Source organism: Gambusia affinis, linkage group LG11 (genome assembly GCF_019740435.1).
Source record: "Gambusia affinis linkage group LG11, SWU_Gaff_1.0, whole genome shotgun sequence".
In the NCBI taxonomy this organism is placed as follows: Eukaryota; Metazoa; Chordata; class Actinopteri; order Cyprinodontiformes; family Poeciliidae; genus Gambusia; species Gambusia affinis.
The window spans coordinates 10,334,535-10,361,411 of NC_057878.1; the positions used below are offsets into that span (position 1 = coordinate 10,334,535).

The 26,877-nt window shown below is 38.2% G+C and overlaps 2 protein-coding genes across 13 annotated transcripts in view; one reads left to right on the forward strand and one right to left on the reverse strand.

Annotated features, from left to right (window-relative positions):
* Window positions 1-462: 462 nt before the first annotated feature.
* Window positions 463-14,392, forward strand: tfg (trafficking from ER to golgi regulator). Of its 6 annotated transcripts, none has more exons than XM_044130656.1 (8): window positions 463-671; window positions 3,511-3,721; window positions 3,834-3,917; window positions 5,354-5,500; window positions 5,978-6,139; window positions 6,275-6,424; window positions 11,947-12,045; window positions 13,216-14,392. In XM_044130656.1, the coding sequence occupies exons 2-8, from the start codon at window positions 3,538-3,540 to the stop codon at window positions 13,641-13,643; spliced, it is 1,254 nt and encodes a 417-aa protein (XP_043986591.1). In that variant the 5' UTR covers window positions 463-671; window positions 3,511-3,537; the 3' UTR covers window positions 13,644-14,392. The 6 variants fall into 6 exon arrangements, with proteins under 6 accessions (XP_043986591.1, XP_043986595.1, XP_043986592.1 ...); XM_044130660.1 differs by having other exon boundaries at window positions 6,347-6,424; XM_044130657.1 differs by having other exon boundaries at window positions 464-671; window positions 3,507-3,721.
* A 1,465-nt stretch (window positions 14,393-15,857) lies between these two features.
* The window catches only part of LOC122839263 (target of Nesh-SH3), a 30,903-nt gene continuing 19,883 nt past the window's right edge, over window positions 15,858-26,877 (reverse strand). For 4 of the 7 annotated variants that reach the window (XM_044130667.1, XM_044130664.1, XM_044130663.1 and 1 more), the window contains 11 exons: window positions 26,415-26,480; window positions 22,966-23,028; window positions 20,888-21,010; window positions 20,519-20,608; window positions 20,229-20,438; window positions 18,834-18,939; window positions 18,213-18,292; window positions 17,888-17,917; window positions 17,652-17,810; window positions 17,400-17,522; window positions 15,858-16,818 (listed from right to left, as the gene is read on the reverse strand). In XM_044130667.1, the coding sequence (XP_043986602.1) occupies window positions 16,703-16,818; window positions 17,400-17,522; window positions 17,652-17,810; window positions 17,888-17,917; window positions 18,213-18,292; window positions 18,834-18,939; window positions 20,229-20,438; window positions 20,519-20,608; window positions 20,888-21,010; window positions 22,966-23,028; window positions 26,415-26,480 (1,166 nt within the window). In that variant the 3' untranslated portion in view covers window positions 15,858-16,702. The remainder of the gene's footprint in view (window positions 16,819-17,399; window positions 17,523-17,651; window positions 17,811-17,887; window positions 17,918-18,212; window positions 18,293-18,833; window positions 18,940-20,228; window positions 20,439-20,518; window positions 20,609-20,887; window positions 21,011-22,965; window positions 23,029-26,414; window positions 26,481-26,877) is intronic. The other 3 variants (XM_044130668.1, XM_044130666.1, XM_044130669.1) reach the window with 2 other exon arrangements.

Below are 26,877 nucleotides of genomic sequence, written 5' to 3' on the forward strand. Positions count from 1 at the left end.
TTAATACAAAGTATGGTAACTTAATTTGAAAAACTAACTAAAAAGGACATGCAAACAAGCAGTGTGATGTGTCTTTACCACCAAATTGTGGTCATCTGTGTTGCAAGATTTTGACAAATTCTGAAATCAGTTACTATAATTCTCTCATTTACAGAAACAGCAGCAGTTAATGTGCTGTGTTTTATACACTTTCACAGATGCTTAAAAAATGTTACATTTTGTCCAGGGAGTACTTTAGTTGGTCACAGGCTTTTTAGTTACTTAAGTATTGTGTTTAGATATGTAGATATTGGTGAGTCAATCTCTTTTAAACAGGGGTGAATCCCAAACAGTGATATTCTAATTATTGTTGATCAGTAAATAAGAATATGAATTTTATATGCCTCTTTGTGCAGTGCAGTGGGTTGGGTTTCAAGCTATTCCAGATATTGACTATAAAAGATATGTAATCCTGTTCATCTCTTCAATTAAGAGGGGAGTAGTCCTGACACACTTTGTTCCAGGCGGTCTGCGGCTGCGCGGAGAGAATGCCACGTACTGGTTGACGTTGACAGACTGGATGACACTTCCTGATGCTGGTTCCTGGACTTAGCTAGGCCAGCTAACAAACTAGAACTTCACGGTTCGGGGAAACCTGTGAAAACACAGCGTGGTGAAGTCGTCTGATTCAGGTAAAATACCATTGGTTTGAATGTTTAGCTGTAATCACTCAGCAGTTTCTATGTCATCACTGTATGTTAGCTGCTAGTACTTAGCGGTATCTGGCTAATGTTTCGTTTGCTAACTATGTAGCTAACGGTGCGTTGGTTCACCCATAGACTGATTCAGCAAAATTTCTGTTTTCAGTTACCCATATTTGCTATTATTTGAAATCCAACAGTGTGTTGCGTCAATACACTGTTGGATTTTAAAATAGACTTTTACCTAGCTGTATATGCTTGTTAGTTGTAGAAACACATCTAAGTCGATTCTTACTGACCTTTGGTGTAAACTGAAATTGAATTAAATAATTTATTTCATTTGCATACTGTTATAGATATATTTTCTTAAGTGATTGTGTATTATTTTCGGCTTGCCTAGCTTGTCTAGTACTGAAAAGGCCTGGATTGTCAAACTTAACCAGTCACAGTGCGTTGTTGTTAATGTGATAAACAAAGTTGGGCGGCTCTTTTTTGCCACCAATAAACGCAAAGTTGGCATGCACCAATATTTTATTCATAAAATTCCAGAGATTTTTTGCTCCATGAAATCACAGAAGAAATCAGTTTCTCGTTGTCGCCATTTGATCTGCTTGTGTGCTAAAGGTTAGCAACAACACAATCCTTAGCATCTAGCCAATTACTCATCTGGTCAGGACTGCCAAAGCGGTCGGATTTCTGCAAATAAATCCCACAGTGGGGCTTTGTTTTGAATAAACCTCTCAGAAACTGAATTTATAGGAAGATGAGAACTGACATGTTAGATCACGGCTGATGTTAACTGGGCATGGGCAAGATTAACATAATCACAGTATTTTGTAGTATTTCATGTCAGACGTCACACTGGAACATGTTTGATAAATCCTCCTCTTTTTTTTTTGTTTTAAAGTAAATTTGCATACAGAGTTTTGAGGCTGTATGAAGCCTTACAAATATAAATGCTCCTCTGAAAATGGAACCTTAACCTCATCACAAAAGGGAACTTCACTGCAACAGCAACACTTATTGATGATTCGTTATTCCCAAATGATATATATCTCCATTATTTGGGGTTTGCAAACATCATCAGTTGTAGTTTATCATTACCTCTCTTTAAATTTCTATTTTTCCATAGTATTAATAATAATCGTACCCCTCCTGTAATGTTAATGTGTAAAAAAATAAAATTAAAAAATAGATTTCTACTTTTGCTTTGCTTTTCTGCCTTGTCAAATAAATTGTGTATGTTACTGGATTGTTTTCCCAAAATAATCAAATTATAATTAAAATTGATTAGTGACAAAAAATGTAGTTGTTTTCTCCACTCTGTTGTTTTTGAGTCTACTCTGAGATTAATTCTTTTCTGTTTAAATCTAAACCTAAGTTATTTCTTTGATATCTATATAGGTAATCAAAATCCAATCATATAAAACACAACCAGCAATGGGGAGGCTGTTATAAGAAAATTAGATAAACTAAAAGCTGATGGAGTAGGAATGGGAATGTAGATAAAGAATAAAATGAATCCTGATGATTGCAATAAATTGTCATGGTTTATGTTAAATTAAGGTGAAAGACCATTCTTATCAATAAGATTGAGCATTCTGGTCAAAGTCAACATGAAGGCTGTCTTTGCCACTTCACAGGCTGATGTCTGACCCTTAGACTCTTCTGTTCATTAAATCTCTGATGTTATTATTTTGGTAGACTTTTCAAATAATCAGAGTCCACCTGGAACTCCTCAAAGCAAAAATAACCAGCTTAAGTAAGCGTAATAAAGAACTGCTAAATACAATAGCATTGACCTTTTTCACTGTAACATATTGTGGTCCTGCATGCTTATAACTGCAGCCAATCACCTGATCTGCTGACATACGTTTTGAGGAATTCCTGCTTGATTTTGTTGGCCTCATGGCCGGCATCTCTCAGATTTTTGTAAAGCTGCCTCACAGAGAGAAAGTGGTGTTCATCAACCAGGACAGTCGCCTGATAGCTCATCTTTTCTCCCCCCTCTTTTCAGGCTTATTATCCGCTCGATACAGAAGGGATATTTATTGCAAAATGTCACAATCAATTTAAAATATCTGACAATAGTAACAGTTATATTGTGAAGCAGTGTAGTTGGGGCTTTACATAAGGTGACATACTTCACTAGCACTCTACTTTTGCTACTAGTTGATGCAGAGACGCGCATATTTTCTTTGTCACTCTGGAGTGGCAGAATACACAGCAAGTCTGTTCATGCTCGTGGCCTAAACATAACGACCCATTTACAATTCACAGACCCACTGTCTTACCCAGTTTATTTATTTGAGCTTGTCTAATAAATGTATTCGCTAACCTCAGTGCTAACATTTTGCTTTATATTGTACAAATCTATGAACTCAACCCAGAACAACTGGAACCAACATGTAGTTTTATACTTACTAGAACCAAACATGGAGAACCAACAATTAGTTTTATCAGAAGAATAATCCAGAGAAACCCCTACTAGTTTATAAATTATTAACTACTTATTCTTATGAACCATGGGGAGCCAATATGTAGCTATGTACTTTTATCTGTTTGTCTTTGTTTTTGTTTGTTTTGTTTGTAGTTCCTTGCTGCTGAAAATGTGCTATATAAATAAAATGATCTTACCTTACTTTGCCTCAGTGGTTTAACATAGTAAATAATCATAACAAAGAAATTGATTAAAAAAAGTTAACATAGTTATATAAAGCTTTTTTTTAGAATTCTTATTTCCGGTGTTTTAAGAGTTGAATTTTGAGCTGTATAATAAGGAAAGACGAAGTGTTTTTAAACGTTCCCCTCCTGTTCCTTGGTAAGGCAGTGGGAACAGCAGAGATCAGACGACACCATGAACGGCCAGCTGGACCTGAGTGGCAAGCTGATCATCAAAGCCCAGCTGGGTGACGACATTCGACGCATCCCTATCCATAATGAAGACATCACATACGATGAGCTGGTGCTGATGATGCAGCGTGTCTTCAGAGGCAAGCTGCAGAGTAATGATGAAGTGACCATTAAATACAAAGATGAAGGTGTGTCCCTCTCTTCTGAATTGAATGCAAACCGTGTTTACCTCAGTTGTATCATATAACTTCAACACTTTTTTTTTTTTTTTCATTTTGTTTGTCATTTTTCTACTTCCAGATGATGACCTCATCACCATTTTTGACAGCTCTGACCTCTCCTTTGCAATCCAATGCAGTAGAATACTCAAATTGACATTATTTGGTAAGCTTTTTTTTTTTTTTCCTTTTTTTTTCACATGTTCACAAAAAGATATAAAATTTTCATACTTTATGCTGTTCCATCAGCCTGCCACTGGAGGGCAGTCGAGCTTTTTTTTTTTCCTCAATGCTCTGCCCTGTGACTCAGTTTCTGTGGAATTTCACTGTGTCTCCTAGCATTGGATGAGCAAACAAATAATAACAAATCGTGTTCAGATTTATCACAAAACCCAGTTGTGGCAGTTAGACCGGGTTATAAAGCCTAATTAAATTCTGCGCTAGCCCTGTTCATTTTAGCCGTAGCTGTTAGATGTGTTACTATTTCACAATACCTGTAATGCCTGCCCTGTCATATCAGTCAAGGCTTCTGTCAGTAGTTTTTAGTAACTGTACATTTTAATATTCATAATTTATTAACAATGAGTTTTCTGTTTTACTACGGATTTTCCAGTGTATATATGTCTAGTAAGGAAATGTATTTTTTGGAAAGTGTTTGATTTCTATGTAAAGTCCATTAAAGAGCTTGATATTCCATCTGCACAGTTTGATGAGAAAAGACTCTACACAGAAGGTCAGGTGATTATTTATAGTGTTTAAGCATTATGTGAGCAGGAGGTTCATTTACCTTAACACAAATCCTTTTGTTCAATATAATATTTATTATGCTTAATGACTTAATGATCTGTGTAATTGAAATAAAGGAGATCTTATATTTCATATGTTAAAATAATTGAATTCATTTAGTGGTTTGTTCTCAGACCAGTCAGATGAGTAGGGTATGTGAGAGAATTATCAAAACAGAAACTTTTGTTGCGTTTTAGTTTGTCCATGCTATACACAATGCCATCACAAGATATTATTTATAAATTATATAATGAAATAATGAATTAAAAATGTGTTCTTTAGTTCATTTGTATTGCTTTTAATTCCAAAGTGTGGTGCTGGAAAAGTTAAAAAAGTTTTCAAACTTTTGGAAAGGGCTTGACTTTTACTGTGGGGAAAAACATACGAACCATGCGTTAGTGTAAAAACTGAAAGATGTTTTTCTTCTTTGAAACGAGGGGGAATCGGCACAAGCCCGAGCTTTGGATCAAATGCTATGACCTCATCTGGAGATTACTGCCTTGAACTTGTGCCAAGTTTGGAAGGCGTAAATCATGCCTGTGATCTCAGAATAGCCAACATCTTGAACCGGGGCGTTGTGCCCTGAGCCGCTTCCACAAACACCAGGAAGCTGATATGAAGAACTGATTTGGAAAAATGTCTACTTTATTCATTCTTTCATATTTTTCTCTGTCAGTTCAGAGTGGGAAGACGAGGGTTGAAGATAATTGTTGTGCAAAGAAACATTGGGTTATGTGCAGGATTCTGCACACAATCCTGCCAGTATATGACTGATTCTTTAATCATTTTTAATGTTGTAATTGTTTTTATTTGCAGTGAATGGTCAGCCGCGGCCTTTGGAATCCAGTCAAGTGAAGTATCTGCGCAGGGAGCTCATTGAGCTCAGGAATAAAGTCAACAACCTCCTTGACAGCCTGGAGCCGCCCTCAGAGTCTGGAATGCCTTCCACAGCGCCTGAAAATGGTGAGCAACTCACCTTAACTTGAGATATCTTCAACTAACAGAAGAGAGACTTCTCTTTGTTTCTCTCTTCCTGTTAGGTCTGACCAGAATAGTTTGGAGGAACTCCCCAAAAGTAGCAGCTGCTTGTATTTCATTTATTTTGGAAGCAGAACTGAAGGAAATATGTCTGACATAGAGTCTGACACCAGACTGAGGCACTTTTTACAAGTCTCTATTAAAACATACATTTGATTATTTTAGCAGGATATTTGTCAGCAGCAGCTCTCTGAACGTCTTATGCACAATTAATTTCCACCAAAGCAGTATAAGAGCAGAAATGGGTTCTTACCACATCAGAGCAGTGAGCAAAGATTTTGTATGAATCTATTACTGTTACTGTTTTTGTAATGCTCTCTTGACACTTCTAAGTACTGTTTGTTACTTGCATTTAAGGTCTTTGAAATGTTCCGTCTTAAAATTGCTTTCTTCTTGAATCAGTGGATGGGCGTGAAGGCAAAGTTCTGACGGCAGACTCACTAGCGAAACATGCTCCTCCAGTCAGCGCAGCCAGCATGTCGGCCTTTGACCCTTTAAAAAACCAGGACGAGGTCAACAAGAATGTCATTTCTGCTTTTGGCCTGAGCGAGGACCAGGCCCCAGGTACGGCACACTACGCAACTGGGACGTTTTCCCAGGAAAGCATTCAGTTTTGTGTCTTAACATGCTTCTGTCTTTTTTTCGTTTTTTTATTTTTTTTTTATTTTTATTTTTTTTTAAACAAAACAAATAATTTAGTTGCTCCCCCTGCTGTTGCAACAGAGGAGCGCTCAGGGACTCCTGACAGCATTGCTTCCTCCTCTTCTGCAGCGCCTCAGCCAGGAGTGCCCCCTCAGCCACAGGCTCCTTATGTCGGGGTACAACAGGGACCCCCCACTGGAGTTGATGGTAAGAAACTGTCCCACAAAGATCCCCTTGATTAATGGAGTGGAAAAAAAAAGACATAATTTCTCAATAGTAAGAAACATCCCAATAGAGAAAGAGGAGTGGTCCTTTGTTTTACAGCTGTGATGGCACATTATTTCAAAGTTATCACCAACTTATAAACACTATCTTCAGGTTAATCTGTCTTTTTTTTTTTTTTGTACTCCTAATTGGAATTTTTGCTAGCTACTCTAGAGCAATGTTTCTCAAACTTTTTCAGGCGGAGGATCACTTAACCCATTTAACAAACTCTCAAAGACCACCTAACTTAAACGTGCCCCCGCAATAACACAACATCTAAATATATCATCTAAATATGTCTAGTATTAGTCTCTTAACTATTGAGAACTGGTGCTGTTTTAGAAATGTGAAAACCATAAACATGTCGATGGCGTTTTGAATTATTTCAGATTCTGAAAGTGTAGATTGTAGGTTTTCCAATGATATCAAACACGTGGGAATAAAAAAAGAAGTTGTTCTTCACTACAGGTGTTGTGTGCATTAACATCATTTTGGGGCTGTTTGTAATTTAGAAGCACAATAAAAGAAAAATAGATTTGAGTTGGTTTGGCAGTAACAAAAATGCTCTTCTGCACCAGAAATTATTCTACGAGCTGTTTTTATCTGTTGTAATTATTCACTGATAAATCCTTTTTAATTTAAATAAAAATTACAACAGCTGTTGTGATCTGATTTTAGGCCACTTACTCAAAAATACTCAGTATTTTTAACCACAAGCCTTTGACAAGCTAACTGTACACATCACTCTGAGCTGAGCTGCATATAAACAGTCTTTTAAATGCAGTACCTTGCTGACCACTAGGGGGTGCGTGTGGACCACAAGTGGTCTGGAGACCACAGTTTGAGAAAGACTGCATTAGAGCTAAAACTAGAAGCCAAATGCCTAGCTAATGTGACGCAGATAAAATAGCTGAGTAATATAGGACTTCCATGGATGAGTGCTTATAGCCTGTCCTCAGCTTATCCATTTTCAGGAGTGTATTTATATTTGCTTTTAATTTCAGAAATAGATCGTCTCTGATCAAAATAGTTTAGATTTGGGAAATTGAATGAACCTTATCAGGGAAAAAGTAACTGAAATTTATAGCAAATTTAAGATGCGCTTTATTCATTCTAGTTCTCATCGACATGATTTGGTTTCTCACTTACTCATAACTTCATACTTTATAGACTTGTTTTTTTTTGTTTTTTTGGGGGGTTTTTTTCTTTGGGACTCACATTTGTGATGTCGTAAGTGTTTTTGAATGAAAATCACCACCGCAATCCTAAACAAAAAATAAACAAAAGTATCCAAGGAAGTTATCTCACTAGTCAGAGGTTTTACCATTACTCTTCTCGGTGTGTAATCTGAGACTCCTACATGTTTGGCCCAAGCCAAAAGCCTGATTCATATAGACCAATGAAGGATTGTACATCTTTGCTAGAGAAAATTAAAAATGACCCATTAGTTTTTAACTTTGTGTGTGGTTTCGGTCATCTCTGCAGTTCCAAATTTTTTTTACTTTAAGTCATAAAACAGGAACAGTCTTTATTACTTTCAATTATGTGAATAGAAACAGCTAAATGTTGTGGGAGTATCAATCAAATCATGTTTTGTTTTAATGACTGTGTAGATGCTCTCTTCAAAGCCATATTTAGGGATTTCAACTGTTATTGTTAGAAAGTCTTCAGGTGTTTATGTTCTAAGATGCATGTTGCAACCATAAGGTGCAGGTTTTTGTTCACCGAGCTTGAAAGAAGCAGATAGGCTGCAGCTGCTGCTTTATGTGGTCAACGTTCTCTTGGTGCACAGGTTTTATTTATTAGAAATCTGTGGAGTAGTACAAACTACTTGTGACCAAGAAGCTCTCTCTCATGTTTATAGGCAAGTAAACAAGATGGAGAAAGTTATTTAAAGTTTGTTGTGGTTACACGTTTCCAAGCGGTTGGAAGTGATGCTACAAAGGCTGTATGGTGCTATAGTTCCATACCTTAAAACCACAACGTTTTTAAAAAAGCTGTGCTTTTTTTAAAATTCTATATATTTCAACATTTCTGCATGGCTGTAAAAAAAAAAAAAAAAAAGTCTGAAAATAATGTCATATTAATCTGATTTCACCATTGTTAATCTCGTTTATCGTCAATGCTGTTGTGTGGATCGTTGTTCCCTGAACGCCACGGTTCCGTCAGCATCGGTGGATGTAATTTGTGACGACGTCCCGTTCTGCGTGCCACGTAAGAAAATGTAGGGTAAAATTAAAGGTTCTGGTGAATTAAGTGCTGGGGAGAAAAGCATTGTGGTTGAGGTTAGCTCTGTTTCTTAAACCTGGTGGTAATCTTGCTTTGCTTGCTGCCAGAGTAGTTTTAGCCTACAGGTTTTTGAACAGCTCGTCACGTAGATCATTAATCAGTTTGCATTTCAATAAGTTTTGATTGTCATCCATGGAGCAGAACCAACCTCTTTGTGTGTAGGCAAACATTTTCCCCTTTAAGTCAGTGCAAAACGATTGTTTTCCTATGATGCATTTTCAGCTGTGATTGGATATATCGTTTTTTTCAATTTTGTACAAATAAATAAATCTCTTATGTCCAATATTTTATTAATATTAAGTATTTTGTCTTCATATCTGTCCCGTGGTTTTATTCTCCTCACTTCCAAGGCTGCAGATGGTTGGCACACAAAGACCATAAACCCGCCCCTGTACAGACTGCTCTTTTACATTGTGGTTTCTTCACTCTTCACTCTCTTACTACTTTCTGTGGTTGCAGTCTGACAGCCTTGAGGCAAATCAGACCAGCCAGTCTGCGCACAATATTTTATATACTGAAATATTAGAGTTTGAATGCCAACAGAGCACTTGTGTTAGCCAGAAGTCATTTTGAATGGAGCCTTGGACTGCTTGTTAACTTAAGAATGCTGCTAAAACAATTTGTGAACAAATGGTAAAAAATTTGCCCCTTTTATTTTTTCTTTTTTTCTTTCTGATGCTGATTGAACTGTGGTAATAATTTCAATCTGTGCAACCCCCCCGCCGCACCCGCAAAAGAAAAAAAAACTAGACATGTATTGATCAAATACACAGATGTCCTGTTTGTGTGAAATACTCGTTGCAAAACAGGATTTTGTTTTGATGACTCCCACAGTATCAATTTTAACAAGTTTCTATGATTAAAGAGAAAACGTTCTTAAGTTCCAGTGAAATCAACATTCAGATCTGCCCATCAATCTTACATAACAGTGCTCATAATGGACAACAGATGATGACAACACAAGAAAAAAACCAAACTATTTCACACATATGGCTCCTCTTACAGTAAAGACCACTGTGTGGATGTTCATGTGGCGACATGATAGTTAAACCAAGTATTTAGTTGAGGTGTTTCTAATGCAGAACGTTGTGAGAAGATATAAGTGGATACTTGACTTAAATGACATGCATGAAAAAACACTGGATCTATTGAATTATGGATAATCTTTAACATGTTGGAGACGCATCACAAAGAAAAATCTGTTGCCTTGAATTGAGCGCTTTTTGTCCAGTTATTGGCCAATCAGGAACTAAATGGCCACTCTATTTTCAGTCAGTGAACGCTGCATACTTACTTGGTTTTATTGGAAGTTATTGCTGAGGGTAAAGTGATAATTTAATATTTGAAACACCATATGTATCTTAATATGCATTATTACTCACAGTGGCAACCGTCTTGGCGCTACCGGAAAACCTAACTTCCTTATTTTCGCTCTTGAGTGTACAGCCAGTCAGTGCCAAGGAAAAGGAATGGCGCTCCAGGATTGGTTGCTTTGCACAACCAATAGCGAGTCAAGTACTTTCCCAAGCAGAATTTCCTTCCAAATACTTTAGAATAACACAAATAACCAAATTTATTGCAAATAGTTTGCAGTAACAACCCACACACAAAACAAATCCACAAATAGACATGATCATAACGGACAGGCTCCTTTTTTATAGTTGAGCTTTTTTCTCTGAATTTTCTTGGCAGCTTTTGTTTTTGAATGGATTTAATTGGATAAAGATGAATAATATGTGATGCTTCAATGGTGTCTGTTGTTTACAAAATAGTTTTTGCAGTACAGCAGTAAATGAGCTATGCTAGTGTTGTTTTTGATGGGTTTTATTGGAGTTTACTTATGCGTCATGACCAAGAGGAGCGTACTGTATAGCTCTGTAATTTTGGGCAGGTTTTGAAACTATTAACATTTGATCGTAGAAAATATATTTTATTCACAGAACCTAAAGAGAAATGGAGTGAAAGCTGAAATTCGCTCCTTTTCTGCTCTATTGGTAAGAAGCGAGCCATAAAATCTCAGATCGTTGTCTAGCTTTTTTTATTATTTTTTTTTATTTCATCTGCTCTGTTCTCTAGCTGCTTGTGTCATCACCATACTTCTATACCCAATGTGAGATCTGGAAGTAAAATTGCCTTTTAGGGAAAAGACTGACTTGCCAAGTCTCTGCATGTGTGTTCCACACTTGAACCTTTGATGGAAAACCTGATGGGAGAAGAAGAATGTATTGTGTGTATGTTTTTTTTGTTTTTTTCCATATCTTAGGATAAAATCATGCAGCTGTGTTGTGGTTAAGCAATAAATTATATATTTCTGTTCTTTTTGCAAAAAAAGTAAATGTATCAGAAAGTCAGATGCCTCTTGAGAAATATTCAGGTCACTTCAAGATGTGATGATGCCAAACAATGAAGTTTCAGTTTGAAGAAGAAGTCGCTTTGCTCATATATTTGCAAACCGAAGCTGTTTATTTGCTGTGAGACAGAAAAAAAGGTGCTTTCTTTCCACATTTTTAGCTACTCACCTGCACCTGCATTCTGCTCCCTTACTGAGAATTTGTCTGTTTCCATGACGATTTGAGCACACATCTACAGATGTTATACAGACAAACCTAATACCACCTGATCTCTTAAAAAAATATGTAAGGGAGCCAAAAAAAAATCATGATGTCAAGAAGGTGTAAATCTGTCTCTGATATATTTGGCAATGAGCTCCTTAATTGGAGAAGCTCGGTTAACTGTAATTTCACCGGAAGCCATGACACCGTAAGAAATTGGTCATTATACAAGCTGACTGATCTGTGGGGATGAGCTGGAACAAGCAGGGCCTATAAAACCTTTCTCGCCCTGTCGTCCATAAATGTAATTTATGCGCCATACTCCAGTTGTTTTATGGAGGGTTGTTAGCCCACTAATTGTGCTAAATAGATTTTAATTGTTGACTGAAGTGCTGCGTTTCCATCTGGAATAACGAGCTCTGAAAAGGAACTGAGGAGGCTTTGCAAGAAGAAACCTGAAAATGAAGCTAGATTTCTGGTTTTCGCTACAAAAATGTAGGGCATGATGTATAGATTTATACCATGTTTAGCCGATCTGGTGTATAGATTAGGTAATAATGCTGTTTTGGAGAAGTAGTTGTTTTATATTTGGAGTGTTTGTAACGATACTGTTTGCCTCCTCAGGTCAGGTGTATCAGCAGTACCAGGCTCCAGGTGGATACCCTCCTCAGCAGCCAGGTGCGCCACCGCAGCAGCAGCAGCAGTACGCCATGCAGTATCCTGGTAAGATGAAAACTGGGCAGGATTATAGGAGAAATGCTTCTGTATTCATGTAATTTAGAAATAATCTGGCAGTAGAGGCCTCAAATTTCTACTCGGATGCTACAATTCTTCCTTATATAATCTATTGTGTGAGGAGCTGGTTCCAGGGGAGCAGGAACCACCTTTAAGAGGCTGTTCAATTACAATTACAATCAAATATGACAAATAAGAGCAGCTAGTAGGAAGGGATTGCAAAATATCATTATGGAAGAATTCTTTTACAAAATCATTCAAATATCAGCTTCTAAAAAATCAAAAATTCATTCATGTTTTTAAATTAAAATCTTTGTATTTGCATTAGCAAATGTTTTTTGTTGTTGTTGTTTATTTGGATCCTCACTACTCGTTGCCATGACAATGACGACTCTTCCTGGGGCCCACAACATAAAAAAACAAACAGTTATTCACACTTAATATAACATTAGTGGCATAGCATATTGATTCATAAATGTACAATTTTAACACTTGAAAGTGGCCACAAAGTGGTGCAGTTGGTAGAGATGTTGCCTTGCAGCAAGAAGGTCTTGGGTTCGATTCCCGGCCCGGGGTCTTTCTGCATGGAGTTTGCATGTTCTCCCTGTGCATGGTGGGTTCTCTCCGGGTTCTCCGGCTTCCTCCCACAGTCCAAAAACATGACTGTCAGGTTGATTGGTCTCTCTAAATTCTCCCTAGGTGTGAGTGTGTGTGTGAATGGTTGTGTGTCCTGTATGTCTCTGTGTTGCCCTGCGGCAGACCTGTCCAGGGTGAACCCCACCTCCCGCCCGGAACGTTAGCTGGGGATAGGAACCAGCAACCCTCCTGAACCCACTAGGGACAAGGGTGTGAGAAGATGGATGGATGGATGACTAAAAGCTCTGGCAATTGTTACATTTGAAACAGATGGAGGGGAGTTCCATTTTTTTTTTTTTTTTTGGGATTTGACTTCCTTTTTATAATTGCTAACTTGCACCATGATTAATCATGTGTTCATCCATGCGTGTGTCAAATGTTTTTTTTTCTCTTACCATCAACCTGCCAGAGGACTGACAGGCTAAGTCTGGCATATTTCCATGGTTGTTTTAATGTTGACAAATAACAAATTAAAATTTTAATCCTTAAAGAAAATTCATAAGATGTCCTCCTACTTTTCAGCTGGATACAGTTCTCAGCCTGGAGCCCCTCAGCCTGGCCCTCCACAGCCTCAGCAGCAGTTTCAGAACTACCCTCCGCCCTCCTCTCAGGCTGCTGGCCCCGGTCCAGCCCCAACTCCTGGCTTCCAGACTGGGCAGCAGCAGCAGCAGCAGCAGCAGCAGCAGCCGCCGCCTCATCAGCCTCAGGGAGCTCAGCAGTATCCACCCGGAGCCTTCCCTGCCCAAAACTATACCTCCCAGGGTTCCCAGCCTGCCAACTACAGCATGCCGCCGAGCTCCCAGCCTGGCTCAGGGTTTCAACCCCGCCCGGGCTTCACCCCGCCGCCAGGCACTGCCGTCACTCCTCCACCCGGCGCCGCTAATCCCTACGCCCGCAACCGCCCCCATTATGGCCAGGGCTACACTCAGCCGGGACCTGGGTACCGGTAAAAGAGGGCAGTAGCAGGAGATAATAATCCCTCGCCCCATCCCCTCCGTTATGTGGCTCCAACTGTTTAAGGTGTGTGCAGGAAAAAAAGGTCTACTGCTCTACAAATATCAAGTCCAAATCTAAGAAAAACAGGCAACCCCTCCCTCCCTGTCTGATGGTTAGTGTTTGTACACACCTCTCTGTTCTGGTCCTGATGTTTGCTCCCCACATTATTTACCCCTCGCTCTGTTCTCCTGCCACCTCCGCCGGGTGTTCTGCCCTCCTGTGTCTGTCGTCGTAACAACAGACCCGGTCTGTATGCGCACACCTGGGAGACCAAAACATGCTGTTGCACAAACTGTTCTTCGTCCTTTTCATGATAAGATGTTGTTTTGCGAGTGGGATCAGAATTTGTGATAAAATTCTTCAACAGCTTTGAGTTTACTCTGTGTAGGACACTACCATGACAAAAGTTAGCCCTGTTTGTTTTTCTTTGATTAACTTCACCACCATGTTGGTATTAATAATGTGTCTGCCCCATGTTGGGAACACTATAGCTACCGGTTTAGGAAATGAAGGCTTCTATTGTTTAGTTTCTTACCATCGGTCACCTCCAGCACAGCTTGTGTTCCTTTCTTTCTTCTCACTGGTTTTTACTAATGTATATCAAATCAAATTCCTCTCTCAAATTATATTAGTTGTTTATGTATAAATGTTAACATTTCTTTTTTTTTTCTTTTTCTTGAATCTAATAAAGAATTGAGACCCAGTTTGAGTCATTTGTCTTTTCTTAATGTTTTGCAGCTTTTTATTCAGGGTTTTTCTTAATCTTTTTTTTTTTTCTCTGTGGTTTCGGAGTTCACGTCTGTTAAGTATGGTTTGGACCGTTCCCTCTTCTCACCCTGCTTTGGAAAAACTGCAGTAATGCTGCTTATTTCTGCTTTGTTTTTCCTGCCTGTGGGTTGTGCTTGGCTGGGACTTGTGACATGGGAATATGTGGTTTGGTCTACCATGTGAAACCGTCTGAATACACAAAGTTATTAATAATTTAGTAAAGCGTAAGCGTTGAAATCTCTTAGCAGCTGCTAGCTAATGTTTGTTATGTTTGTATTCATGTGCCCCATCATGCACTTAACAAAATTTAAAGATCTTCAACTTGACGTGCTTTCTCTATTTTGTTACAGACCTACACATTTAAATCTTTATCATAACCTGGAGAAGTTCTGATGAACTCTGAAGTGTAAAGGGCAAGCATTGAAAATATTAAAATACACATTTTCCTGATCTCGGCTGACATCGCTGTAGTCTTTTACCTTGGAGACATTAGCAAAAATAAAATAAACACCTGAAGCATTTTCTAATAAATCCAATAAATGTTGCATTTAAAAATTAAAAACAGTCTAAAATATAATGATTGGAGATGAACAACCATTTAAGATCATGCCACAGCATCTCAATTGGATTCAGGTTAGGACTTTGACTAGGCCATCCCAAAGTCTTGATGCTCTGAAACACTTAAGTGTGAGAAACCTGCTAACGAAAAATAAAATAAAGAAAATTTGGAAGCACTTTTTCACACCACTGTCTGTTCCCTTTAAATGCAATTACAGATCCTCTGATAAACACAAGAAACAATAATTCATAGGTCTCTGTTCATGTCTGCTAGTTTGGAGCTGAAATAAATGTAGCAGTTTTATTTAAAAAGTGAGTAGTCGGGGTAAATAACTCGGGTAAAATTAGTATGTCTCCAAAGGCTGAGTAGGAGTGAGAGTAGAAATCCTTCTAGCTGCACATCATCGAAAACCGGGGGGAGTGGTTGTCTGAAAACGCAATTCTTAAACCAAAAAAATATTATTAGAGCAAGTTATAACTAAAGTAACAGAGCTACTCCAGAAATACTGGGGCCATAAGTTCCCAGTATTACAGCTCAGAAAGTCAATGATACAACTTCATTTTATCAAAGCAGAGATCGAGGCCCTGCTGAGTGTCGCAAATCAGAGTACAGAGTCTTGACATCTTCTTCAGAAATCAAAATAAAACTAATACGTGTTGAAGCTTGTTTATGCTATAAATCTAACTGTTAATCAGATTTGTAGCCCAGTACTAACATGTGTAAACTCAGCTGTTTGAGGGGGGAACAAGTCGTTTCTATTGATATAAAAAGTGTTAGAAGTTTGGAAATCTGTATCTAAATTGTCCCAATGCTTTCACAATAAGGAAAACAGCAAACCAAGTATAAAAACAAGATTTATTGCTGGAATTATAAATTGCACAATAAAGTAAAATCAGGAAAGAAAATTGTGAGCAATATCAAGATATTTACATTTTGCGTAATGATTTAAAATAAACAAATATGTTTTAGATATACATAAATTTGACATGTACTTGCCTTTAAAACAAAACCAAAAAAAATCTCAAATGCTGCTTCTAAACTTTTGGCTGCCCTACATTTAAGGTCAAGATTTGTGAGAGCCACAGAAGTGTATTAAAGCAGAGAAGCATATCATTTTTGACACCATATACATATATGAACAGAAGTTTAACATTGTGCAATCTGCAGCGGATTTTAGTCCCTTAGTGGCTGCAGAAGCTCAGTTATGCATGTCTATGTATTTGCACTGTACATGTACCGTGAAAGCAGTATTTTCTGTACACCTATAACTACAGTACGTGCTCTCTGACAGAGACGTGTTGACTATTTCTTTCTCCTTCAACATCTCAAACGTTTGACTGCAGACAGACTGTTCATTAATAACCCTTCGATAAATATTATTACAAAAGTTAATACTATTTGGGAGCCAGCTTCCCAACAGTATCTTTATGAATGCTGTATGTTATTTTGGTTCTGTCATCCATTGTGAGATTTGTTTTTTTTGTTTTGTTTTTTTCCCCATAAATATAGAAATCTAGTTAGGTTTTATGTATGTGACTCCAATAATCCTTTAAAAGTTCACACCTGAAAGGTTGGAGGGAAAAAAATCTAACAGATATTGCTGTCCAAGAAGATGGGTTTAAGTCCGGTGAGGTCTTCCTTCTCACCGCTGATAAAGTCATCATCCAAAGCACCTAATGGGGAATTTTACCACTTTCCAGGTATGGGTGTGCCACACTCATACCAGCCAACGTATGTCACATGAGACTTTCCTCCGATCTGTCCAAAGCTGACCGGTTCCTGTCTCAACGCTCTGAAGAACCCTGTCAAAGGAGATGAGCATCCTCATCACAAGAGATAACAGACAAACTGGTAATGAATGAGCAAAATACAGCTCCTGTCAGATGTTCTGAATCACATTCAATGAATTAGAGCATGCTTTCTAATGAGGCTTGTTTGTCAGATTAAAGTGCCATTTGAAAATAGCAACCTTTCAGCTGAAAGTAAGCAGTCTTTTCATTAAGACCACATTTCTGTATTGAAAATGTTCAGGGGTTTTCTGTTGGTCTGGTGTGACATTCTAACCTTAAATTTAGTGTTTCAATTTACTGCGAGCAGAAAATCAACATATATAACAAAAATAAAGGCTTTGAAACATCAGTTTGTGTTAATTCATCTATTTTATGTGCTCCACGAATTTTTTATTGATTTATGTCAGCCCTTCTTTATTCTTGTGTGAAATTATGGTAAAACAGACAGCTTGAATGATGAGTGAAAAGAGCACTTGGTGTGCAAGTTTGAACTCATCGTTTAAAATAGTTGCAAATTTGTGCACAAGAGCAACAGCTGAAATACATCGTTAGAAGCAGAAAAGGAATAAAACATTCATGCTTATGAACCGTACCTTGCCTGCTTGGTAGCTGGTCAGCCAACATTTGGGTTCCAGTTCGACCGTCCAGGAAGGAATCCACAAACTGACAGTGGTCTTCACCGTACCCCGTCTGATCCCCGATGTTGTAAAACTTCCCTGGAATTGGAAGAGTTACCATTTGTTTACAGCAGCAAGGCTGTTTCGCTTTCTCAGATCAGTTCTAATTTATATTCGGAGCTTGTTTTTCTATTTTTTTAAGCAGTTGTTCATATTGTGTATAAATACCATTGAGGGAGTCACTCAAGTAGATCTTGTATCTCAAGGAGTTGCAGAGCTGGATTCCCACAAACTTCCTGTACCAGGTCCTTTTTATGTACTGCTTTCCATTACATTCAGAGTAGGCATCGGATTTAAACGGGAACTGAGTCCAGATGGCATCTTTTCCTGTGACAAGATGCAAGACTTTAACACACCGTACGAAGAGAACCGAAATACTCTGAAAAAAGGAACAAAACATTCACCTGATGCCTGCTCGCTTACGCGTGGATCGGCTGCAAACAAAACGGAGTGCAAATCAAAGTACGGTAATAAAATGTGCTGCTGAACTCCAGACATTTGGAAAGCAGTCTCTTAATAGCCACTGAGTTTACAAAGACTTGAGTGTTAATGACTGAAACCCAAAGGAGGGGTAAAATTAACAGCGTAGCAACTGGTTAGTAAACCTTGTTGACTACAAAAAAAAAAAAGCATTCAGCATCACAAAACTACAATACAACAGCTCAAATTTATAAGAAATTGTTCTTCCTTTTAAGTGACAATAAAATCAGATGTTTTATTAGAACCTACCTGATTCTGTGTTAAAAGTGACAGGATCACTAGATGGTCCAACTCCAAGCTCATTTTTTGGTGTAACTTTAAATTCGTAGCTGAAATGGAGCAAAAATAAATGTGAAAAATGAAATAAATCAGACATTTACACAGATAAAAATAATGAAACAGCCTAATCTAAACTGTGAGTCTTCTCTCATCTGAAACCAACCGTCTCCTAAGCTGGGAGGTAGCATGTTTTAATGTCTTCGACAGATGAGTATGGGCTTACTCTTTAACCAGCACACACCCGCACACGCACACACACACACACGCCCACACACACACACACTCGTGGTGGTTATTCCACTTGCTGCATTCAGATGTTTTGGCAACGACCTGCCAAACTAACCCAACCCAGACGGGTTCTGGTGAGCATCCAGAGATGCTAGGATTTAGTTTAAAACTCAGCGACCCACTTTATCGCCACGTGTTTGGTGTGACTCAGAAAATATTTGGTCTGTGTCCAGCCCTAACATGGTTCAATGCAAACAAAGCATTTGGATTTCTCTTTGAGTTACAATCGTCAGTGTAATTCTCGACTGTATCTAAAACTGACCAGACGTAGGATGGATGATGCATGAAGTGTCTGCGGCATACCTGCTGTCAGGCGTGAGATTCTCAACGGCTGTGTGAGTCTGATTGGTCGTCAGGATGGACACTTCCTGTCCATTCGGCCCGGTGGTTGTTGATACCACTTCATACTCTGAAAAACAAGTCAAAGAAACAGTTTTAACATGTCAGATGTTGTCATTTTCAACAAAGTATTTGAAGGAGGATAGAAAATGGTGTGAGGGTCCGAATCAAATAAATGAATTTCTCACAAGCGTACAAACATTTCCTTCACTTGATGAAGTGGTTCATATGTTTTTATTATTACATTTTCCTTACATGTCAAAATGTGTATTCAAGTAAGACAGAAATCACTTTTAACCAGTTAGAAATAGTTGCAAGTGACTTGTAGTGGGATGTTTTGGTAACCTTGAATGACTCAAACTCAAACTACTGTGTTCACTGATTCAACGTTTTTCTCAACAAGTTGATTTCCTCATCCTTTCTCGAATACAAAATTCTAGGTTCCTGTTTTGTCTAAATATAACAAAGACTAATTATGAGAAAGAAATAAGTCAAATTTACAGCCTGCCTACCACCCACGCTGAGGATGAAGTAAACACGTGGAAATACACACTTTAGCCAGACGAGAGGAACAGAACATCCTGGCCTACATTCAAATTCAATTCCATTCAAAAATACTTCATTGATCCCAAAGGGAAATGAAATGTTGTAACTCAAAATTTTTCGAAGAATTATTGTAGATAGTGTGATGATTTTGGGAGATTGGAGGCAAATATGAAGAAGACTCTGACTGAAGGTGAAGTTTTTCAGTCTGGTGAAGAGGATAGTCAAGGTTGGCCATAATTTTTTTGATTTTATGTGAAATTTTTCTTTCCTATATTGTCCCGAGTGGCTCCATAGTCGTCTCCAGAACAGAACCATGTTGTTGAATTGTGACAATATGAAATACTGCATGGACATAAAGTGACACTGAACATCTCACCCCATCTGTAGAGTATAACAAGGTAATGGCAGCATCATTCTATAGGTTACATTTCTTCAGCAAGGGAAGTAAGGCTACCTAAAGTTGATGGGTCAACAACTCTAAAAGTAGAGCCAGAGTTACAACGGAATTGAAGCATGTATTAGAATGGCCAAGTCAAAGTCCAGAAGTAAATCCAATTAATTATCTTTCACAACAAAGATTAATGTTCACAGAGTCCCCCTCTACTGTTCCTGGGCTATTTTCGAAAGAATAATTAGGACCTTTTTCAGTCTCTATTTTTGCAAGGCTGGTATAGACGTATCACAACTTGGAGCTTTGACTGATGGTTCTAGAAATGTATTCGCTCAGCAGGGCTGAATACTTTGCCTGTCCTTTTGCGCTGTTACCTTCCATATGTCAATTGCTCAATATCCAAGACAGTTCCTTCCGCGTACCTCTGGTTTCGTTATCAGATTTCTCCCAGTCCAGAATGACAAAGGATGGGCAGCCCTCCACAGTAACCACAGTGAGGTTGGACGGCGGTGTGCGAGGAGGACCAGTGACGTTCAGATCGTTTCCTTCCTCATCAGGGAAATAAGCCATGGAGGAGGTGATGGAGCACGGCTCATCTGGCTTCTTGTCCGTCTTGTAGATGACATGAGGAGCTGTGAATAGGAACAGGAAGAGTATTGGGTTTCCTTTTCCAGGCCGATAAAGCTGTAAAACAGTCCTGATAAAGCTTTACCTATAAAGCGCTTCTTCCCCATGATGTCTACGTCTGACGCAGGCAAGGAGCTGAATATGGAGGAGTTTTCATTTAGATCAAAACGACTGCCTAGAAAGGCAACAACAGATGGGAGGTGGGGTTAGTTGGGGTCAGCCAGCAGTCTCTGGCAGCTCTTTGTGTCCTCCTATTTTACAACCTTGGCCTTTGTCTACAACCACCCAGCACAACACCTGCTATGGTCTACACCCAGATCTTCAAAATTCAAATGTGTTTCTTTTTTTCTGTCGCTCATGGCTATGTTTAATTGGGCAAACATGAAACTCTCTGTGTTGTGTTTTGTACATGCTACGGTTCATGCGAATCATTTAAAAGCTACGTAGCACCTACTGTTAACTATGGGGAGCACTGTGGTTGTCTGCTGCTGGTGTTGGTGCTTTGGCTTCGGTGTGACTGGCAGGAATGACTTTAAGGTGGACTCCTTGCCTCCTTGCTTCAGATCTATAGGTTTATCTGAGGACAAAGTCCAGGAAGAGGAAAACAGATCAGTTTTTCTCCCACGTCATGTGACTCGCAGCCAAGCACAGTTGTGATCCATCTGCTCTGGCCGTCCTCAGTGAGCCAATCAGTGGCCCATTCCTGGGATGAAAAGATAAAGAGTTGAGTCATGGCCCCTTGGATGCCTTGAGGAAGATACCTGGTTGAAATTTCCTTCTGAAACAAAGCATGCGTAGATCAATTAATGCAAACCCAGTTGCACTTGCTTTGTTGCCCATAGGCATAGCAAAATGGCCAACAGGAACTGGGATGTGAAGATAAATGCCTTGTTTCCATCAGCTAACACTTAGTAGTAATTTGAAAACTACTTCAAGAGAGGGTAGCTTCAAACTGTGCAGCTTGTGGAGAGATACTGTGGTTTAGACTCTGGTAAAAATCTGAACTTTGGGTCAATTAAAGAGTGAATGTCAGTGGGAATAACTAGCATTACTATCTGAGGTTGATTATTTATATGAATGTGCTTCATTTTGATCTTTAAAATACCAATACTGATGATGTAACTTTTAAATATTAAATGATTGGTGTTTTGATCACTTAGTATCTAAGTAGCCTTTTTACAATTTCTTTTTTTTTTTTTTTTTTACTGAAATGACGTCTTGCATGACTACTTTTTACCTTTACTAGAATAAAAATATGGGGAAGTAATGCTACTCTTACTTGAGTTCAAATTTGGACTATTCTACCCACCTCTTGTTTTAAATACAGTTCTCTTCCAGGGTTTTGTTTTACAGTAACTTCTTTCTCTTTTCTGCTGACACTAATACATTTTCAAACCTGCTCAAGTATGGCACTTTTCAACAACACACACTACATCGCTCTGGTTGCACACCTTAAAGGTCGTGATGTTCTGACCCCTTACCAGCAGCCTGTTAATAATCTGATCCCAATGTTTGCTCAGCATTCCTTAAAGGTCAACATCTCAAAGACCGAAGAGGAACCAGACATGTATTTCTCACAGCATACTGAAGTTGACTTCAATGTAAATTAAAGACTTTCAGTGTCTGTGTTATGGAGGTGACAACATCATGCTGTGAAGATGATTTTCTTTCTTTTACCTGGGGAAAAGAAGTTGATCACAGTTGAAGGGAAGATAAATGGAGGAAAATACAGGGCAAATTTAAATAAAACTTGTTAGAGGCAGTTGTTGACCTTTCTGCAGGACAGTGTCCCTAATCATATAGCCTGAGCTACAAGGGAATGGTTTAGATCAAAGCATGTTTAAACGGCTCAATCAAAGTCTGGGTTAGGGTAGGGTTTGAATGACCCTACCCTACAGAGAATGACCAGCAATTAGTGTTGTCAGACACTCCTAATCTATTCTTATTGATCTCTAGATGTTAAGCCAAGAAGGTATGTAAAGTGCAACCATTTGAGTCTCTAGATGTGCAAACCTGTAACTGTTTTCATTGCAAGAAAAAGTTCTACAAACTACGGCTTCAGGTTGGCAAACGTAAACTTTTACATTTTTTAGTGGTAAAAAATAAATAAATAACTTCCACTTTACAGCTATAGGATACTGTATGTTGGTGAAATCCTGATACACCAAATTCAGCTACTAACTTCAAAGTCAGTAGCTGAAAAGTAAAAAATGTGGAAACATTCAAGTAATATACATGATTTTAAAAGACACTCTTTAAAGCCATGGTGCTTATGCAACTACCCCTTACACGTCTGCAACTTTCCTTCCAGTAGGCAGGGAATTTTTATATTACTGCAACATAAGTCCAACACATTATCAAACACAACTGAGTGAATTGTTAAGAACTCTTTGTCATTTTTGCATGTTGTTAAATCACAGGAACTGTGGACAGAGTCAGTAAGGGAACCCTTTCGGAACCCGATGCATTGGGGTTTGAGCTTGAACAAAACTAAATGAAAAAAACTTTTTTTTTTTTTTAAAAAGTCCTCACCATGATCACTTGTTTTCCCCACCAGATTTGGTCTCTTGTTGCCAGGAACAGGGGGTCTCTGAACTGCAGGAAATTGTGGGAAACAAGAACTTGTTTGAGGCTAAACTCACAAAGGAAGCAGAGTAACAGATGGTCAATACAGAGAATCTGAAAAGAAGTGTTGTTAAAGTCTAAAGAGTGTAATAATGATGAAGGAAGGGAAAGAGGAGGGCATGTAGACAGGCAGAAGTCTTCAGAAATACTCTGAGCTGAAAAAACAAGTGCATAACACACACAGGAAGCAACCAGGCACAACATATGTTAAAAGCTACTTTGCATGAAATAATGACAAAGCACCTCTGTAACCTTTGACTCATTAAAATTACCTTAAGCTATAAAACCATAAAACAGAATGTAAACACATTTTCAACATGACTCAGAAGAATAAACAAGAAATTAAGAATAGCCCCAGTTTCACAAAAAACGTACAATAAAAATGTTGGCCTCATTAAAGGCAGTGAGTCGTTGTTTTGCTTTTTTAAAAGAGCAAAATTATACCAAATAAGTGCAGAACCCCATAAGAGGCATAAAGCCACAAGGGTGCTTGACATGTTACATGTTCTAAATTAGTCAAAGAGAGCAGAGTTTACATTTGCTTCGAGAGCATGCTCCCTTTTCATACTTTATCATTTCATATCTTAGAGATTCACTAAATGTCACACGAATGTGATACAAAAATATGTAGTGAGGCCTCTGCATATTTTTCTTGGATCTGTTTTATCTTCTCTGCAGCCGACTGCCAGGACAAAAGGTTTGATAACGTCGATGAAAACTGAGCAACAGCTGCCAGCTCTCAGCTGATGGCAACCATCTGCTTGCATATGAAGTCCAGTCGTATAGTCATGCAGCGATTTAAATTCCAGCCCAGAAATAAACAAAACCAGCCTGGTCAAAAGCCTCTCGGTGTGTGATGTCATGATCAATCTGATAAAATGTAGCCTCGGTGGTGCAGAAAATGTGACACAGCTCCATAGTACGTGGCAGCAACTGGTATATAGTCTCTGCAGCAAATGGTATTTGGTTTGCAGTACCTCAGAATGAGTGGACTGGACATGTGAAGCATCAAAGACTTTAGGTTCAGAGTGAAAACAGCAATAATGATGATGGGAGCACTGGTTTCTCTCAGAAGATCTACTCAATTTATGCTCTAAAATACATATTCGGTCCAAACACAGAGATTTTTGGTGTATTCTTCTGGCTGTGAAACACACCAATACACAAAAATAAGGAGAGAGTTTTGAATAAATTTCAAGTGATGTCCCCTTTAAAATTGTTTCATATGGACAATAATATTTTTGGGGTAGTTGTACATATTATCAATTGTCTTTGCCATAAAAAAAATATTAACATGTTATTTTATTTGGACAGATTAAGTATCATTGTGTAGCAACTATCAGAAAAAATTAAGTTCTGGATTAAATGATAATAGCTTCAACACCAAAATGAATTTCCCCAACAGGATGCTGCCAGGACTGAAAATGAACAGAGTACTGAGGCACAGTAGATCCAAAAGGACTCAAAAATGTAAAAAAAAAACAAAACAAACAAAACTGAAATAAATAAACCAAAGCCAAACCTAAAGAATCTAAAGCAAGCTACTAACTTCCCAAAGCATGAGTTTTTAAAAGCAAGTCTTAGTGAGGATTAGAAATCCTTAACTCTTCAGTTGAAAAGATGAACACGTTTGCTTTCAGTATTAGAGAAGTTTGGATGCCCAGACTTTTAGTGCGTAAACAGTCACTTGCATGTGCAGGACTTGCAAGAAAAAAAAGAAGAAAAAAAAAAACCCTTTCTTTCTGTAGAACTGCTTCCAGTGAGCCTTTCGACTCCTTGAAGACCTCTGAAACTGTCCAAGTTTCCAGCAATAACACACACCAGCTGTGAGTCGATCCAGGACTGAAGCACAATCTCTCTCTGCAGATCCAAATTGTGTTCATGGTAAGGCGTAACCATTAACACAATTTGTATTGACGTGCTAAATTCAGTAAGACTGATTATCAGAGCCTGTCTGGCAGAATGGAAACTATGTGATTGACCAAATAAAGGGTTATTTTTTAAAACATCTTCAAATATTTTCAGGATAATCATAAAAGGTGGACGAGACACTAAAATGGCCACAGCAGAGTTAAAAGCAAGCATTCATTTTCTCTTTCAGGCTAGTTAGAAATTAGATAATTTTCATTTGCTAAGTAGATTTTCTTTAGCAAATGTGTTTAAATTTTCTTCACAGTCAGAATTTTACATACATTTCAGTGTAACTTGGGTTGAATGTTGAAGTTTTTTCTTCTTTTTCTAAGCTTCTGAGTTTCTCAAAATATTTATTCAGTTTTGTCCAATTCCCCCCGACAGAACGGTGCTGCTGAGTCAGGTTTGAATCCCACACATCCCTCTCAGATGTGCTCACAAATTAGGGGATTAAGTTCAGGTATCTGTGACGGCCACTCCAAAACCAGTTCTGCTTTTAGGCTTAGGGTGAGTGATTTGTGTCCAAGATTTAATTTAAGGTAAAAGGCTTCTTTCTTTTTCCTCTAAATGTAATAAGGATCACTATGATCAAATATGGGAATTAAAGTACGAAGCACAGGACATCTCTGCAAATATTAAGATATTTGTTTCTGAGAGCCTTTTCAACTGCAATGGCTTCTTGCTACCTACATGCTGGTGAGGAACTCATTCCACTGTTAGATAATAACACTTTATTACCAGCTTAAGCAATTTCACAACATTATTTATCTTTATATTAGGACTAAAACACAGACACAGAACCAATCTGCTTGATTCCCCAGCATACTCTCGTATGATTGCATACTGTATATACTTGATTATACTTGATTAATCTTTGGGCATCTGGACATTGTCGGCAGACTTGTGGAGGTCCACAATTCTTTTCCTAATATCTTGGTTAATTTCTTTTTGTTATTTGTTTTTCTGTGGCACAAGACAGCAGTGCATTTGTAGTGTTGTATTAAAATAGTTACTCCAGATGTCCCTCCACTTAACTCAGATGTTGTGAATTAACCTATAAGAAGCTTACAGAGAGCCCGGCCTGTTCTTTCACAAACTGTTTAGAGATATAGTAATCAATGTATGTAAACTTCTGAATTTCAAATAGGTGAAAAGAAATCTTACACAATTGTTATTAAACTAAAACGAAAAAGCGTACTCTGACATAATAACAAAAGAAAGTTTGAGTCTTTTCACATTTTGTATGTAAATAGTGGGTTCCGGTCAAAATTATAAATGGCTTCAGTCCCAGTCAAGTCTAAATTGCAGCAATTACACAAACATAGATGGTGATTCAAACACAGAAAGAGCAAAGCACGAGACAGCTGGTGCAAAAGCACAGATCAGCGTTGCCCTCTGACAAAATATAGTTGTCTCTTTTGGTAATTTTTAAGGTGTATCTTTACCAGGTTTTTCTCTTGACCATGCGACAGGTTTAGGAAGAGCATTGCCCCTATGATGTGCCCCATTGGCTGTTGAAGGGAGAGAAATATTGGTTATGACAAAACACATAAAAAGAAAATCAAAAAAAAAAGGAGAAAATACTTTGTGTTCTACTGGTGTTAAAAGGCAAATTGAAAAAAACTTGATAGATTTGTGCTTTCAGTCTCTTTTTACTGGATGTACAAATGGAAAAGCCAAAGTGTCAAAGCTTGAAGTTTTTGTAATTTTACATTCTTTGCTCAATTGCCCACAACTTGCAAAGAGAAAGAGCACAAGAATAGATGGGTGTAAGAGCTGTGGCAACTGTAATGTCTGCACAGTGTTGGACTTGGCATAGTGACTGTAAGATGTGGTGCGGCCAGGCCAGTTGTGGTGGCCAGACTTCCAACTTGAACAAAAAGAAACCATAAATCATGTTAATGACCA